General features: G+C 44.6%; 1 protein-coding gene across 5 annotated transcripts in view; it reads left to right on the top strand.

The window, feature by feature from the left end:
• The first annotated feature begins 3,578 nt into the window (after positions 1-3,578).
• The window catches only part of LOC117747650 (phosphatidylinositol 4,5-bisphosphate 3-kinase catalytic subunit alpha isoform-like), a 28,127-nt gene continuing 12,571 nt past the window's right edge, over positions 3,579-19,134 (top strand). The window contains exons 1-15 of one of the 5 annotated variants that reach the window (XM_034557053.1): positions 3,579-3,809; positions 6,633-6,754; positions 6,828-6,931; positions 7,016-7,178; positions 7,604-7,813; positions 8,247-8,314; positions 11,157-11,285; positions 11,533-11,559; positions 12,289-12,342; positions 12,412-12,521; positions 12,624-12,765; positions 16,699-16,784; positions 18,279-18,384; positions 18,483-18,635; positions 18,720-18,851. In XM_034557053.1, the coding sequence (XP_034412944.1) occupies positions 6,670-6,754; positions 6,828-6,931; positions 7,016-7,178; positions 7,604-7,813; positions 8,247-8,314; positions 11,157-11,285; positions 11,533-11,559; positions 12,289-12,342; positions 12,412-12,521; positions 12,624-12,765; positions 16,699-16,784; positions 18,279-18,384; positions 18,483-18,635; positions 18,720-18,851 (1,569 nt within the window). In that variant the 5' untranslated portion in view covers positions 3,579-3,809; positions 6,633-6,669. The other 4 variants (XM_034557051.1, XM_034557054.1, XM_034557055.1 and 1 more) reach the window with 4 other exon arrangements.

Below are 19,134 nucleotides of genomic sequence, written 5' to 3'. Positions count from 1 at the left end.
AATACGCACAGTACATATAACCCCTAACACACAAGATACACACAGTACACACAATACACACAGTACATATAACCCCTAACACACAAGATACACACAGTACACACAATACGCACAATACGCACAGTACATATAACCCCTAACACACAAGATACACACAGTACACACAATACATATAACCCCTAACACACAAGATACACACAATACACACAGTACATATAACCCCTAACACACAAGATACACACAATACACACAGTACATATAACCCCTAACACACAAGATACACACAGTACACACAGTACACACAATACGCACAGTACATATAACCCCTAACACACAAGATACACACAGTACACACAGTACATATAACCCCTAACACACAAGATACACACAGTACACACAGTACATATAACCCCTAACACACAAGATACACACAGTACACACAATACACACAGTACATATAACCCCTAACACACAAGATACACACAGTACACACAATACACACAGTACATATAACCCCTAACACACAAGATACACACAGTACACACAATACACACAGTACATATAACCCCTAACACACAAGATACACACAGTACACACAATACACACAATACACACAATAAACACAGTACATATAACCCCTAACACACAAGATACACACAGTACACACAATACACACAGTACATATAACCCCTAACACACAAGATACACACAGTACACACAGTACACACAGTACACACAATACACACAGTACATATAACCCCTAACACACAAGATACACACAGTACACACAATACACACAGTACACACAATACGCACAGTACATATAACCCCTAACACACAAGATACACACAGTACACACAATACACACAATACACACAATACACACAGTACATATAACCCCTAACACACAAGATACACACAGTACACACAATAAACACAATACACACAGTACATATAACCCCTAACACACAAGATACACACAGTACACACAATACACACAATACACACAGTACATATAACCCCTAACACACAAGATACACACAGTACACACAATACGCACAATACACACAATACGCACAGTACATATAACCCCTAACACACAAGATACACACAGTACACACAATACGCACAGTACATATAACCCCTAACACACAAGATACACACAGTACACACAATACGCACAATACACACAATACGCACAGTACATATAACCCCTAACACACAAGATACACACAGTACACACAATACACACAGTACACACAATACACACAGTACATATAACCCCTAACACACAAGATACACACAGTACACACAATAAACATGGTACACACAGTACACACACCCCCTCACACACACTCTCACACAACAAACACTATACCCACAACACCTAACCCACACAACATACACAACATTTAACACACAATACACACATTATACACAACACCTAACACATATAATATACACAATATATACAACACACTGCGACTGCTTGTATCAGCTGAGATGTTCAGCATGAAAATGAAGCTGGAGAAGAAGATGAAGAAGAAATTGATGATGATGATGATGAATGGTAGAATCTAATAAATTAATAAAGTCTAACTACAGATCAGGTTTTGGAGAAGATGTTCTTGTGGTGTTTTTTATGTTCCAGACACAACGTTAAAGACCAGTTTAAACCAGGTGAAACCATGTTTTATACCTCTAACAACAACAAACAGTTTAGACCAGTTTAAACCAGGTGAAACCATGTTTTATACCTCTAACAACAACAAACAGTTTAGACTAGTTTAAACCAGGTGAAACCATGTTTTATACCTCTAACAACAACAAACAGTTTAGACTAGTTTAAACCAGGTGAAACCATGTTTTATACCTCTAACAACAACAAACAGTTGAGACTAGTTTAAACCAGGTGAAACCATGTTTTATACCTCTAACAACAACAAACAGTTTAGACTAGTTTAAACCAGGTGAAACCATGTTTTATACCTCTAACAACAACAAACAGTTTAGACCAGTTTAAACCAGGTGAAACCATGTTTTATACCTCTAACAACAACAAACAGTTTAGACCAGTTTAAACCAGGTGAAACCATGTTTTATACCTCTAACAACAACAAACAGTTGAGACTAGTTTAAACCAGGTGAAACCATGTTTTATACCTCTAACAACAACAAACAGTTTAGACCAGTTTAAACCAGGTGAAACCATGTTTTATACCTCTAACAACAACAAACAGTTTAGACTAGTTTAAACCAGGTGAAACCATGTTTTATACCTCTAACAACAACAAACAGTTTAGACCAGTTTAAACCAGGTGAAACCATGTTTTATACCTCTAACAACAACAAACAGTTGAGACTAGTTTAAACCAGGTGAAACCATGTTTTATACCTCTAACAACAACAAACAGTTGAGACTAGTTTAAACCAGGTGAAACCATGTTTTATACCTCTAACAACAACAAACAGTTTAGACTAGTTTAAACCAGGTGAAACCATGTTTTATACCTCTAACAACAACAAACAGTTTAGACTAGTTTAAACCAGGTGAAACCATGTTTTATACCTCTAACAACAACAAACAGTTGAGACTAGTTTAAACCAGGTGAAACCATGTTTTATACCTCTAACAACAACAAACAGTTGAGACTAGTTTAAACCAGGTGAAACCATGTTTTATACCTCTAACAACAACAAACAGTTGAGACTAGTTTAAACCAGGTGAAACCATGTTTTATACCTCTAACAACAACAAACAGTTGAGACTAGTTTAAACCAGGTGAAACCATGTTTTATACCTCTAACAACAACAAACAGTTGAGACCAGTTTAAACCAGGTGAAACCATGTTTTATACCTCTAACAACAACAAACAGTTTAGACCAGTTTAAACCAGGTGAAACCATGTTTTATACCTCTAACAACAACAAACAGTTGAGACTAGTTTAAACCAGGTGAAACCATGTTTTATACCTCTAACAACAACAAACAGTTGAGACCAGTTTAAACCAGGTGAAACCATGTTTTATACCTCTAACAACAACAAACAGTTTAGACCAGTTTAAACCAGGTGAAACCATGTTTTATACCTCTAACAACAACAAACAGTTTAGACCAGTTTAAACCAGGTGAAACCATGTTTTATACCTCTAACAACAACAAACAGTTTAGACCAGTTTAAACCAGGTGAAACCATGTTTTATACCTCTAACAACAACAAACAGTTTAGACCAGTTTAAAGGACTCAAATAGGAAAATAAGAACAATGGTGTCACATTCCAAATACTTCTGCTGTTTTTAATGTATATATCTATATCTACAGATAGATATATACACATATATTATTTATGTATATATAATGTGTATACATATGTATGTGTGTATATATATATATACACATATATACACACATACATACATATATATTCATTCATACGTATACACATTATATGTGTTAGATTCCTGTCTTCTGTAACTGAGAGAGTGAGACCTCACTGTGCATCTGTGAGGCTGCTGGCCCTTTAAGAGAGAAGAGGATGAGCCGACACCCCCCCTCTCCTCCAGCACATTGTTCTCCCTGTGAGCAGAAGCTTCTATAGACAGACAGACAGACAGGTCTCCGGTGTGGACGTTGGGGATTTTGTGTGAAACAGACGGACGGATCCACCGGCTGACACACAGGAGACAAAGACAGAGGAGGACAGACGGGCAGAGAGACAGACAGGCTGACAGGCACGCAGGCAGGCAGACAGACTGGAAGACTCTGACCAGAGGCATGCGCCGCTGGACCGACAGGCTTGAGCTCAGGTGAGTGACAGAACAAAGAGTCTTTGATCTCATCCGGTGATGCTGCGGTTGTCATGGCAACCATATCCTAGTCTGAAGTCATGTTTACCTGCAGGTGTGTAATATGTATACATGACTACATATATTTAATTCATATATATATATATATGTATATATATGTATATATGTATATGTATATGTATATATGTATATATATGTATATATATGTATATATACATATATATATATATATATATATGTATATATACATATATATATATATGTATATATATATGTATATATATATATATATATGTATATATATATATATATATGTATATATGTATATATATACATATATATATATATATATGTATATATATATGTGTATATATATACATATATATATATATATATGTATATATGTATATATATACATATATATATATATATATATATATATGTATATATATATGTGTATATATATGTATATATATATATATGTCAGCTGGGATAGGCTCCAGCGCCCCCGCGACCCTAATGAGGATAAGCGGTATTGAAAATGGATGGATGCATGTATATATATATGTGTGTATACGTATATATATATATATGTGTGTATATATATACATATATACATGTATATATATATGTGTATATATATATATATGTGTATATATATATATGTATATATATATATATATATATGAATATTAGTATCCATTAATATTAGTGATTATTCATAAAATAAATAAAAACTCATAACTGAGTCCATCTCCTTAATTCCAGGAAGTTCCAGGTTTCATCTTCTAAACTCCTTTAAATCATGTTTTCAGAAAACATCTCAAACTATTTATTTTAATTTATAAATGATGAATACATACTTTTCTGTGAATAAAACAAACACTGAAAGTTTTAACGGACTGCTCCTTTAAATCAGCCGGTCAACGGGAAAATAACTGAAGGAAACCAGCTTCCTGATAGGAAACACACACACACACACACACACACACACACACACACACACACACACACACACACACACACTGCTTTTGTCTGTCCCAGTGTGTGTGTGTGTCCTACTTGCTGTTCTTTGTTTGACGGCTTCATTGAAAAGAAACACAACAATATGAAGACACAAAAGAGATAATAATAGAGAACTGAATATGGATAAATCGATTGGTAGATGCCGAGTGGAGTGAACGTGCTGGGGTGTGAGGTTAGACCATGTCCTGGGTGTGAGGTTAGACCATGTCCTGGTTCCTGGGTGTAAGGTTAGACCATGTCCTGGATGTAGACCGGACCCGATCCGTTCGCAGCACGGTACACAAGCACCAATGTTTTGAAGCGGATGCTGCGGCCACCGGTAACCAGTGAAGGGAGCGGAGGAGCAGAGTAGTGTCGTTGAATTTAGGCTAAAGACCAGTCGAGCAGCTGCATTCTGGATGAGCTGTAGAGGTTGGATGGCCTTAGCAGGTAGACCTGAAGGAGGGAGTTACAGTAGTCTAGGCGTGGAATGACCAGAACCTGGACCAGAACCTGGACCAGAACCGGTGCCGCCTTCTGAGTAAGAAGAGGACATTCTCCTGATGTTATGCAGCATGTACCTACAGGAGCGTGTTATTGCGGTAATGTTGGCAGTCAGGGAGAGGTGACTGTCGAGTGTCACACCGAGGTTCCTGGCAGTCGGGGGCGGGGCTAACACAGAGTTGTTGAAAGTGGTAGTCAGGTCGTGGGTGGTCAGGTCGTGGGTGGGAGAGCCTTTCCCTGGAAGGAAAAGTAGTTCAGTCTTGTCAGGGTTGATTTTCAGGTGGTGTGCAGACATCCACTGAGAGATGTCAGTCAGACAGGCAGAGATTCGTGCTGCTACCTGTGTTTGAGATTGGGGAAACGAAAGGATCAGTTGGGTGTCATCAGCATAGCTGTGGTAGAAGCCATGCGAGCGAATAACAGAGCCGAGAGAATTAGTGTACAGAGAGAAGAGGAGAGGCCCCAGGACTGAGCCTTGAGGTACTCTAGTAGTGAGAGGGCAAGGCTCAGACACAGATCCTCTCCAGGTTACCCGGTAAGTGCGGCTGTTGAGGTAGGATGAGAAAAGGGAGCGCAGAGCCTGAGATACCAGGTCCTGATGGGAGGAAATAAAAATCGGGTGGTTCACTGTGTCAAATGCCGCAGAAAGGTCTAGAAGGATAAGGACAGATGAGAGAGAGGCTACTTTAGCAGTGTGAAGTTACTCAGAGACAGCAATGAGGGCAGTCTCTGTTGGGTGGAAATTAAGTCTGCCTTGTGGTTAGCTGACTGACACAACACCTGTGACGAGGTGTTGTGTGTTTGTAAAACTGGTGGGAAAGATAACAGAATTTAATTGAATCAGGGCCAGGTCATACTGTAATGGGTCAATCAGGGACAGGTAGGACTGTACTGGGTCCAACAGGGCCAGAGACAACTAGACCGGTTCTACTACATGGGAACACAAAGCAGGTGGTCTACGTCGGTTCAAAGGAGCTGTGATCTGAGAGGTCTCCATGTTCAGTGTGAACAGGAATGAAGCGGGCCAATCTCTGTCCCGATCTAGGTCTCTTAGGACTTCATGCTGCTTTCATGTGATGTTGGAGGAGTACACCTCATCCAGAGTCCTAGCCTCAGAGCTTCTTTGACATCTCTGCTGCTCTAAAAGGAGCCGAATGGATCACTTTTGTGTTCTTTTTATGTTTTATTTATTTGGGTTGGGAGAGATCAGTCAGAATTTATTATAATATAATATAACTCTATTCCCACACAACTGGTCTATACAAGGTCCCAAACAGGGTCAGAGATAATGGGTCGGTCTGTCTGTACAGGTAGCCCGGAGCTGAGGTGAGGCTTCTTGTGATTGGTGGCCATGGTGCCCCGGCCTTCATCGGGGGAGCTGTGGGGGCTCCATCTGATGCCCCCCCGCATCCTGGTGGACTGCTGCCTGCCCAACGGTACGACTGGTTCTCTTCTGTTCTACTCTGATGATAGTAAGATCAGTGAATCATAATAGTTATGATGTTTCAGGGATGATGGTGAGTCTGGAGTGTCTCAGAGAAACTCCTCTCATCAGCATCAAGCAGCAGCTCTTCGCAGAGGCCAGGAAGTACCCGCTGTACCACCTGTTGCAGGTACATCCTGTCTGACCTTGGACCCCGTCTCCTATTTATACGGGCAGTAACATCTGTAATAATCGCTGCTCTATGATTGGCCAGGAGGAGTCGAGTTACATCTTTGTGGGCGTGACCCAGGAGGCGGAGAGGGAGGAGTTTTACGATGAGACGAGGCGACTCTGCGATCTCCGACTGTTTCACCCAATCCTGAAGGTCATCGAGCCACTGGGTAACCGGGAGGAAAAGATCCTGAACCGAGAAATAGGTAACGCCAAATGTCTCGACCGCCATTGGTCAACAAACATGTCATCACCCGTCACCGGCATCTCACCAGAGAGCGGTTGTTGGCCAACTCAGAACCAACTCATCCAATCAAGGCCAAGTAAAAAGGAACATGAAACAGGTTCCAAGCCGGATTAGTTCCAAAGCACGGCCAATCGGGGCACAGCTGGAGATCTTTCATAAGAGTTTCTAATGTACAGCTTCAAATTGTCCTGACTTTGACTCATAAGAGTTTCTTATGTACAACATAAAGGCAACAAATGTCTGGGCCCTCATTAGTCTGTCATCAAACATCTTTTCACCGATTGCTTTTCATCCCATGACCTCACCACCGAATATGACCTCATCGCTCACCAAACTCCATCTCCCAGATTTCCACCCTTACACTAAAATCGTCCCTGTGTTCAGGGTTTGCCATCGGGATGCCCGTCTGTGAGTTTGAGATGATGAAGGACCCGGAGGTTCAAGACTTCCGTCGCTCCATACTGAGCGTGTGCAGAGAGGCCATGGAAGAGAGAGAGGGGGGAGGGGCCCACAGCCATGCGCTCTACGTTTACCCCCCCAACGTGGAATCCAGCTCCCAACTCCCACAGCATATCTACAGAAAGCTAGACAAAGGTACTCCCCCTGCTTAAATTACAGCCCCACCTCAACAAGTGAAAATACAAAACATCAACAGACTCTTTAATGCTCCAATAAGAAATGTGACCTCAGCCTGGATTAAATTGATGAGATCTATGGTATGGTAGAAGGCCTCCCACATGTGAACCCTCAGGTTCACCCCATCTATGGGGTGCAGAGCAGAGATTATCCAAGCAGAACCCATGAATACGGCCAATCACAAAGAGACAACTTTAGGTTGAGGCTCCAAGATCCTTGCAGAAACAGAGCACACACTCTCATAGAATTACAGCCACAGAACACTGGAAATACAGACTACAATGATCCATGAGCCACTTTCTGGAGGATGCTCTGAATTCTGTGAATCTGTAGGGATAGAAAAGATCAAATGAAAGTAAGATGATGTCTCTCTCTCTACCTGTCTCTGCAGGGAGGTTGATTGTGACCATCTGGGTCATCGTGTCTCCGTCCAACTCTAAACAGAAATACACCCTGAAGGTAAAGTCTGTTGGTTTGAGTCACTTTCATGCTGCAAACTGACAGGACTCCTTCAAGCTCTCCTACTGAATAGGAATTGGTCATGTGAGAGCATTCATTTACTTCAATTTGTGCTCTCAAATTACAGCTCACGTGAAACAGATTCATATGTTAATGTAGAACAGGGGTGTCCTAACTTTTTTCACTGAGGGCCATACACTAAACAATTTACGAAAGTCTGGGCCACTCACTAGAAGTGAGTTATATGGCCTCACCTCTATTAAAGTTAACTAAATGAATCAAATTAGGTCAATGATGCCTATATATATATATATATATATATATATATATATATATATATTTGAAAAAAACATTCTGCATTACAACTTTCCATTAATGGGTTTTCATTTATTTTGTTACAAAAAGGGTTGGCAACTCATTCTCAACAGCAGCCTGCTTCTCAGTCAGGATGGTAAACCATTCACAGCCCTGTATACAGGGAGAAAACCAAGGGTATGGGTACATTTAGACTATTCAATTAAATTCAGTTTATTTTATATAGCCCAATATCACAAATTATGAATTTGCCTTAGAGGGCTTTACAATCTGTACACATACGACATCCCTGACCTTTGACCTCATATCGGATCAGGAAAAACTCCCCAAAAGTACTAAAAACACTTTCACAGGGAAAAAAAGGGAACAAACCTTTAGGAGAGCAACAGAGGAGGATCCCTCTCCCCGGATGGACAGAAGCAATAGATGTCATGTGTACAGATGAACAGCGTTATCAGAGTTACAACACATTCAATGAATATGACAGAAATTATGAATAATGAGTAGTAGGCATGGACCACGATCCAGCCCTATCTATAAGCACTATTAAACAGGAAAGTCTTAAGTCTATTCTTGAATGAGGTGACTGTGTCTGCCTCCAGGACTGAAAGTGGAAGCTGGTTCCATAAAAGAGGAGCTTGATAACTGAAGGCTCTTGCTCCCATCCTACTTTGTAGGACTCTAGGAACCACAAGTAGCCCCGCATTTAGTGAGCGCAGCTCTCTAGTGGGGCAATATGGTACTACAAGCTCCTTAAGATATGATGGTGCATCACTGTAACAACTCCTGTACCCTCCCCGGGTTTCCCCCCCAGCACCAAGGAATGAGCACACTGAGTGTAACGTTTGGCAATATACTTTGTTCAGATCTCTGCTCTGCCGGTCCCCTGCTCCATCTCCAACGCACCAGTAATGCAAAAGTTATCGTCAACTCCCCGCAAAAAAAATGAACAGCTGAGCGGTGTCTGTGCTTTCTTCACACACATCGAAAAAGCACTTTAACAGCTTTATCTGACACCCGGTGCTTTAAGTTAGCTGACACGTCTTCGATCTGCTGCAGAACTGTATTAGTGGATGTGCTCAAGTTGTTGAACGTCAGCATCTTTTCTGGGCACATTATTCCTGCGACTTTAGTGAGGCGCTGTTTGTGAAGTCGCCGCTGGAGAAAGGTTTCCCGTGTCGCACTACGAGTTGAGCGACCTCACAGCTGGCTAGTGTGTTATTTATATGTGTATACATAGAAATACTACACTAGTGTGGATGTTTCCTGTGTTTTGTTCGGACGGTAAAAATACGATTGCTGAGCTAGCAGGCTAGCTGCTGTTTGCTAAACGGTGTCTTCTTGCTCGGCACCAGTGTAAGACGCGTACGTCTGATGCTTGGTTTCAAGGTGTCGTTGTACATAATAATCTTTCATTACGGCAACAGTTTCATTGCAAATCAAACAGGCACCCTTCCCCTTGACTTCTTTGAAAAAATATTTGAAAAAATATTTTCCCACCGTGTCTGAAATGTTCTACACTTGCTATCTTTCGTTTATTTGGTTCTGCCATTGGTCATCCGCGGCAAAACCTTTTCTTTGATTCCTTTTGTTTTGCGGAGAATCTGCCGTGTTGAAGCCAGTAGTCCACCTAGTGGTGACCCTAAGAACTACAATACACTCAAGTGCAAGTTTCATGTGTGGGCCATATTCCAATAGTGCCGAGATTTAAGTCATGCTTTCAGGGATCTAAAAAGGAAAATCTATACTAAAAACAGTTGCATGTGATGCGATGATACAAGAACTGTTGTAAATTGACGTTACATTGTACAAACTGAACCAGTCTCCACATGCTGGATAAAGCTTCTAGTCCCATAAGGAGTCATAGCACCACTTACTGACAACGGGAAGTCATCATATGACAAAGATCATCCAACTTCGCCCACAATTGGAAAAGATTGCAAGTGCTTGCCAAGACAGATGATTTCAATTGGCCACATGGTGGTGCTGTAATCAACATCCAAAAATGAAATTTTGGAAAGGCCACTCCCCTCACACCGTAAGTTCCCCTGACTGGATCCTATAAAACATTTCTCCTCATAGACTGTAGGTCTGATTGAACCAAGCTTATCAATTTAATATCTTATTGAGTTATATATGGTTATGGACCAATGAACCTCTCAAGGAAGAGGCTCAGAACATAGCCAACAACCGTTGTGTCCACACAAGTACCTCAAACATACCCTGAAAGTTTCAGGGTGCTACAAATGCAAAAGAAAAGAGACAATAAATCTGAATTTTTTTCACTTTTGATTCCTTTAGGTGACTCAAATACGTCCACAGCAGTACTTTGCTGTGCTCCTGTCCTGACATACAGACATCCTCCATCAGCTGGAGGTTGAGACCCACATTACAGACTGTTTACAACCGGATCTTATTATTCGGTCCTTTCAGCACAGATGTTGCTGTAAATGAACACGCTGCTGGTTTGTTTGCTACCTGAAGATTGTATCTAGAACAAACAACAGCAGTGATTGTGTGATTTCAGGTGAGTCATGACAGTTTACCTGAGCAGCTGATAGCCGAGTCCATCAGGAAGAAAAGCCGGTCGATGCACCTGTCACCTCAACAGCTACGCCTCTGTGTCCAGGAGTACCAGGGGCAGTACATCCTGAAGGTACACCTGTCTGTCTGTCTGTCTGTCTGACTGTGTCCAGGAGTACCATGGGCAGTACATCCTGAAGGTACACATGTCTGTCTGTTTGACTGTGTCCAGGAGTACCATGGGCAGTACATCCTGAATGTACGTCTGTCTGTCTGTCTGTGTCCAGGATTACCAGGGGCAATACATCCTTAACATACACCTGTCTGTCTGTCTGCCTGCCTGTCTGTCTGTCTGTCTGTCTGTTGGTCTGACTGTCCAGGAGTACCAGGGGCAGTACATCCTGAAGGTACATCTGTCTGTCTGTCTGTCTGTGTCCAGGAGTACCATGGGCAGTATATCCTGAATGTACGTCTGTCTGTCTGTATGTCTGTCTGTCTGTCTGTGTCCAGGATTACCAGGGGCAATACATCCTTAACGTACACCTGTCTGTCTGTCTGTCTGTCTGTTGGTCTGACTGTCAAGGAGTACCAGGGGCAGTACATCCTGAAGGTACATCTGTCTGTCTGTCTGTGTCCAGGAGTACCATGGGCAGTATATCCTGAATGTACACCTGTCTGTCTATCTGTTTACCTGTCTGTCTGTCTGTCGGTCTGACTGTGTCCAGGAGTACCAGGGGCAATACATCCTGAACGTACACCTGTCTGTCTGTCTGTTTGCCTGTCTGTCTGTCTGACTGTGTCCAGGAGTACCAGGGGCAATACATCCTGAACGTACACCTGTCTGTCTGTCTGTCTGCCTGTCTGTCTGTCTGTGTCCAGGAGTACCAGGGGAAGTACACCCTGAAGCTACACATGTCTGTCTGTTTGACTGTGTCCAGGAGTACCATGGGCAGTACATCCTGAATGTACGTCTGTCTGTCTGTCTGTGTCCAGGATTACCAGGGGCAATACATCCTTAACATACACCTGTCTGTCTGTCTGTCTGTTGGTCTGACTGTCCAGGAGTACCAGGGGCAGTACATCCTGAAGGTACATCTGTCTGTCTGCCTGATTCACCTATATGCCTGTCTCCTCAGGTGTGTGGCTGTGATGAGTACCTGTTGGAGAAGTATCCTCTCAGTCAGTACAAGGTAACAACTTCACTCTGAAAACACAAACCTTCATGGAGGAGCTTATGAGTATGACCTGTCTCTCTGCAGTATATCCGGTCCTGTATCATAGTGGGTCGTCTTCCACATCTGATGCTGGTCTCCAAAGACAGTCTCTACTCTCAGCTACCTGCCTCTGGCTTTGTCACACCATCATACAGGTACAACAGCCAATCAGTATCTCTGACACTTATCACAGCCAATTAGGAGCTTTTACAGGTGAACTGTAGCGAGGTGGAAGATGTTTGTTGTTTGTGTTTCAGTCGTCGGACTCCTCAGCCGTCTCCCTGTCCAGGAGGAGGTGATGGTTCTCCTCCTCGCTCTCTGTGGGCCTTCAACACTCTGCTGAGGGTACGACTGCTCTGTGCCACTTACGTCAACGTCAACATCCGGGACATCGACAAGGTTCGTGACCACATGTTCCTTTGTCTTGGATCTGGTCTGTTCTTGTGTGCTTGTGTTCTCGTGTTCTAGTGTTCTCATATTCTCGTGTTCTCGTGTTCTAGTGTTCTCATATTCTCGTGTTCTCGTGTTCTAGTGTTCTCATATTCTCGTGTTCTCATGTTCTCGTGTTCTTCTGTTCTTGTGTACTTGTGTTGTGGTGTTCTTGTGTTCTAATGTTATTTTGTTCCCATGTTCTTGTGTTTTGTATTCTCATGTTCACATGTTCTTTTGTTCTTGTGTTCTTGTGTTCTCATATTCACATGTTTTTGTGTTCTTGTGTTCTTCTGTTCACATGTTCTTCTGTTCCCATGTTCTTGTGTTCTTCTATACTTGTGTTTTCTGTTCTCGTGTTCTCATGTACTTCTGTTCTCATATTCTTGTGTTGTCATGTTTCTGTGTTCTCGTGTTCTTGTTTTATGTTCTTGTATTCTTGCATCCTTGTGTTGTCCATCCATCCATTATCACCCGCTTATCCGGGGTCGAGTCGCGGTGGCAGCAGGTTCAGCAGGCCGACCCAGGCTTCCCTCTCACCCGCAACACTTAATCCCTCCAGCGTGTCCTCGGTCTTCCCCGGGGCCTCCTACCAGTTGGACGTGCCCGGAAAACCTCTAATGGGAGGCGTCCAGGAGGCATCCTGACTAGATGCCCGAACCACCTCAGCTGACTCCTTTCGACACGAAGGAGCAGCGACTCGACTCCAAGCTCCCCCCTGATGTCCGAGCTCCTTACCCTATCTCTAAGGCTGAGCCCGGCCACCCTACGGAGGAAGCTCATTTCGGCCGCTTGTATCCCAGATCTCGTTCTTTCGGTCACGACCCAGAGTTCGTGACCATAGGTAAGGGTTGGAACGTAGACCGACCAGTAAATGGAGAGCCTTGCGGCTCAGCTCCCTCTTCACCAAGACGGACCGGTACAGCGCCTGTTTTACTGCTGCAGCCGCACCGATCCGCCTGTCGATCTCCCGCTCCACCTTACCCTCACTCGTGAACAAGACCCCGAGATACTTGAACTTCTTTGCTTGGGGTAGGCAGTTTGCCCCCACCTGGAGGGAGCAATCCGCCGGTTTCCGGCAGAGCACCATGGCCTCAGATTTGGAAGTGCTAACTCTCATCCCTGCCGCTTCGCACTCGGCTGCAAAACGCCCCGGTGAATGCTGGAGGTCACGGTCCGAGGAGGCAAACAGGAACACATCATCCGCAAACAGCAGAGAGGCGATCCCGAGACTCCCGAACTGGATCCTCTCCGCCCCCTGGCTGCGCCTAGATATCCTGTCCATGAAGGTCACGAACAGGACCGGTGATAAAGGGCAGCCCTGGCGGAGGCCAACACCCACCGGGAACGTGTCTGACTTACTACCGAGGAGACGAACACAGCTCCTACTGCAGGCGTACAGAGACCGGATGGCCCGTGCCAACGGGTCCGGCACCCCATACTCCCGCAGCACCCCCCACAAAAACCCCCGAGGGACCCGGTCGAAAGCCTTCTCCAGGTCTACAAAAGCACATGTAAACTGGTTGGGCAAACTCCCAGGACCCCTCCAGTAATCTTGCGAGGGTAAAGAGCTGGTCCACTGTTCCACGACCGGGACGGAATCCGCACTGTTCGTCTTGAATCTGAGGTTCGACAAGCGGTCGGAGCCTCCTCTCCAGCACCCTGGCATAAGCTTTTCCCGGGAGGCTGAGCAGTGTGATACCACGATAGTTCGAGCACACTCTCCGGTCCCCCTTCTTGAAAATGGGAACCACCACCCCGGTCTGCCAGTCCATGGGCACTGTTCCCGACCCCCATGCGACACTGAAAAGGCGTGTCAACCAAGACAGCCCAACAATGTCCAGCCCTTTCAGCATCTGAGGGCGGATCTCATCCACCCCTGGCGCCTTGCCACCAAGGAGCTTTTTGACTACCTTAGCGACCTCTGCCAGGGATATGGGTGAAACCACCCCAAAGTCTTCCGGCGCTGCCCCCTCTCCGGGGGACATGTTGGCCGGGTTTAGGAGTTCCTCAAAGTGCTCTTTCCACCGCCCGATGATGTCCCCAGTCCATGTCAGCAGTTCCCCCCCCCTGCTGAGAACAGCCTGGGGTAGACCCTGCTTTCCCTTCCTGAGCCGTCGGATGGTTTGCCAGAACTTCCTTGAGGCCAACCGAAAGTCCTTCTCCATGGCCTCCTCGAACTCCTCCCATGCCCGAGTTTTAGCCTCCGCGACCATCGCCACTGCAGCCCTTCTTGCCCGCCGGTACCCGTCAGCTGCTTCAGGAGACCCCTGGGCCAGCCAGGCCCGAAAGGCCTCCTTCTTCAGTTTGACGGCTTCCCTCCTCCCCGGTGTCCACCACCGGGTTCTCGGGTTGCCGCCACGTCAGGCACCGATGACCTTCCGGCCACAGCCCCGAGCAGCCGCGTCCACAATAGAGGCTTTGAACAAGGTCCACTCGGATTCCATGTCCCCAGCCTCCCTCGGGATTTGTGAGAAGTTCTTCCGGAGGTGGGAGTTGAAGACCTCCCGGACAGGATCCTCTGCCAGACGTTCCCAGTTCACCCTCACTACACGTTTGGGCTTGCCAGGTCTTTCTAGCCGAGTCCCCCGCCATTTGATCCAACTCACCACCAGGTGGTGATCAGTTGACAGCTCTGCTCCTCTCTTCACCCGAGTGTCCAAGACATACGGCCGCAGATCAGATGATAGGATTACAAAGTCGATCATTGATCTCCGGCCTAAGGTGTTCTGGTACCAGGTACACTTATGAGCCACCTTATGTTCGAACATGGTGTTCGTTATGGACAAACTGTGGCTAGCACAGAAGTCCAACAACAAAACACCATTCGGGTTCAGATCGGGCAAGCCGTTCCTCCCAATCACGCCTCGCCAGGTTTCTCTGTCATTGCCCACGTGAGCGTTGAAGTCTCCCAGGAGAACTATGGAGTCGGCAGGCGGCGCCCTTTCCAGGACCCCTCCCACCGACTCCAAGAAGGCCGGATACTCCGAAATGCTGTTCGGTGCATAACCACAAACAACAGTCAGAGCCTTACTCCCCGCAACCCGTAGGCGCAGGGAGGCGACCCTCTCGTTCCCCGGGGAAAACTCCAACACAGCTGCGCTCAGCCGGGGGCTCGTGAGTATCCCCACTCCCGCCCGGCGCCTCTCACCCTGGGCAACTCCAGAAAAGGACAAAGTCCAACCCTTGTCCAGGAGCTTGGTTCCAGAGCCCATGCTGTGCGTGGAGGTGAGCCCAACTATATCTAGCTGGTACCGCTCCGCCTCCTGCACCAGCTCCGGCTCTTTCCCCGCTAGTGAGGTGACGTTCCACGTCCCTAGAGCTAGTCTATGCCGCCGGCGATCGGCCCGCCCAGGTCTCCCGCCTGGCCCGCCGCCCGGTCTACATAGCACCCGACCCCGATAATTCTCCCTGCGGGTGGTGGGTCCACAGGGTGACTGCTGCTCCATGGTGTTTTTTCGGGCTGAGCCCGACCGGGCCCCATGGGCGAAAGCCCGGCCACCAGACGCTCGCCGACGAACTCCCCTCCTGGGTCTTGCTCCGGGAGGATGCCCCGGTTTCCCTTGTCCGGGCAAGGTAGCTTCAGTCCGTGGGCTGCTTATCATCAGGGTTTATTGAACCGCTCTTAGTCTGGGCTCTCCCCCGAGACCTGTTTGCCTTGGGAGACCCTACCAGGGGCTGATGCCTCGGACAACATAGCTCCCAGGATCACTGAGCCACTCAAACTCCTCCACCACGTTAAGGTGGCGATTCATAGGAGGAGCCTTGTGTTGTGTTCTTTTGTCTCTTTGTGGTTTGATTGTGTGTCTTTGTGGTCGTTTTGTGTCTCTTTGTGGTTGTTTTGTGTCTTCTTTTGACTCCCGTAAAGCTTGAAATATGTCCTATGTGTGTCTTGGTCTGTAGATCTATGTGAGGACAGGTATCTATCATGGTGGAGAGCCGCTCTGTGACAACGTCAACACACAGAGAGTACCCTGCTCCAACCCCAGGTAACAAACACCAAGTATATACATTCTGAATATTGTAACGTCTATGAGTGTCCTGCTCCGAGAAGAGAGGGGGGTAAAGGGGGAACAGGGCCCACCGAGTGACCCCAGAGGGAATAATGTCCCTCACCGATATTGGTGGAAGCCTTCGGCCTTTTATCTCACTCTGTAGTTTGATCGTTTCATTCAAGTTTGGGGAAGTCTGAAAAACTTGAACACTGAATATACACACTGAATATATACACACACTGAATATACACACTGAATATATACACACACTGAATAAACACACTGAATATATACACACACTGAATATATACACACACTGAATATACACACTGAATATATACACACACTGAATATATACACACACTGAATAAACACACTGAATATACACACTGAATATATACACACACTGAATATATACACACACTGAATAAACACACTGAATACATACACACACTGAATATATACACACACTGAATATACACACTGAATATATACACTGAATATATACACGCACTGAATATACACACTGAATACACACACTGAATATACACACACTGAATATACACACAGTTAATATATACACACACTGAATATACACACTGAATATATACACACACTGAATATACACACAGTTAATATATACACACACTGAATATACACACTGAATATATACACACACTGAATATACACACAGTTAATATATACACACACTGAATATACACACTGAATATACACACTGAATATATACACACACTGAATATATACACACACTGAATATATACACTGAATATATACACACACTGAATACACACACTGAATATATACACACTGAATATATACACTGAATATATACACGCACTGAATATACACACTGAATACACACACTGAATATACACACACTGAATATACACACAGTTAATATATACACACACTGAATATACACACTGAATATATACACACACTGAATATACACACAGTTAATATATACACACACACTGAATATACACACTGAATATATACACACACTGAATATACACACAGTTAATATATACACACACTGAATATACACACTGAATATACACACTGAATATACACACTGAATATATACACACACTGAATATACACACACTGAATATATACACACACTGAATACACACACTGAATATATACACACTGAATATACACACACTGAATATACACACACTGAATATACACACCGAAGATACACACACTGAATATACACACACTGAATATACACACCGAAGATACACACTGAATATACACACTGGATAATATATACACACAAATACGCACAGGTAAGTTATGGCCTATGACCACCTGTCTCTCTTAGCTCTGTGTCTCACCCCCTGTCTCATGTCCTACCTGTCTGTCTGTCTCCATGTGGAATGAGTGGCTGGCCTATGACCACCTGTCTCTCTTAGCTCAGTGTCTCACCCCCTGTCTCATGTCCTACCTGTCTGTCTCCAGGTGGAATGAGTGGCTGGCCTATGACATCTACCTGGCGGATCTACCTCGCTCAGCCAGACTCTGCCTGTCGATCTGCTCTGTGAAGGGAAGGAAAGGAGCCAAGGAGGTGAGATGGGAAGGAGACAAGCACTCATAAACACACAAAGGAACCAAAGACAGAGTGACTGAATCCACCTGTCTGTCCCTCTCACCTGTGTCTCTCAGGAGCACTGTCCTCTGGCCTGGGGGAACGTGAACCTGTTCGACTACACTGACATTCTGGTTTCGGGTAAAGTGGCTCTGAGTCTTTGGCCGGTCCCTCACGGCCTCGAGGACCTCCTCAATCCCATCGGTGTCGCAGGTTCAAATCCCAACAAGGTAAACAATGTGTCTGGCTACCTGTCTGTCTCTCTGCATGTAGATCACAATGAATAACTTACCCATTGATCGTCCCCCCCGCAGGAGACTCCCTGTGTGGAGCTGGAGTTCTCCTGGTTTAATCAGACTGTCGTGTTTCCTGATGAGCAGCAAATAGAAGAGCATGCTAACTGGACCATCAGCAGAGAGCTGGGCTACAACTACTGCCACGGAGTGGTAATACCTGTATATATGTAGACAGTACAGTATATATACGTATATGTATATATATATACGTATATGTATATGTATATACAGTATATATATATATATATATATATATATAAGTATATATATAAGTATATATATATATAAATGTATTTTTTTTAAAAAGTATATATATATATATATATATATATATATATATATAAATGTATAGATAGATAGATACATTTGAAGAAATGTGTTTGTAGCAGCAGCAAACAAAGTTATCTACCTGTCTCCCCCCATCTCTCTTCAC

This window comes from Cyclopterus lumpus, chromosome 18 (assembly GCF_009769545.1).
Source record: "Cyclopterus lumpus isolate fCycLum1 chromosome 18, fCycLum1.pri, whole genome shotgun sequence".
Classification (NCBI taxonomy): Eukaryota; Metazoa; Chordata; class Actinopteri; order Perciformes; family Cyclopteridae; genus Cyclopterus; species Cyclopterus lumpus.
This window is presented reverse-complemented; position numbering and strand designations above follow the sequence as displayed.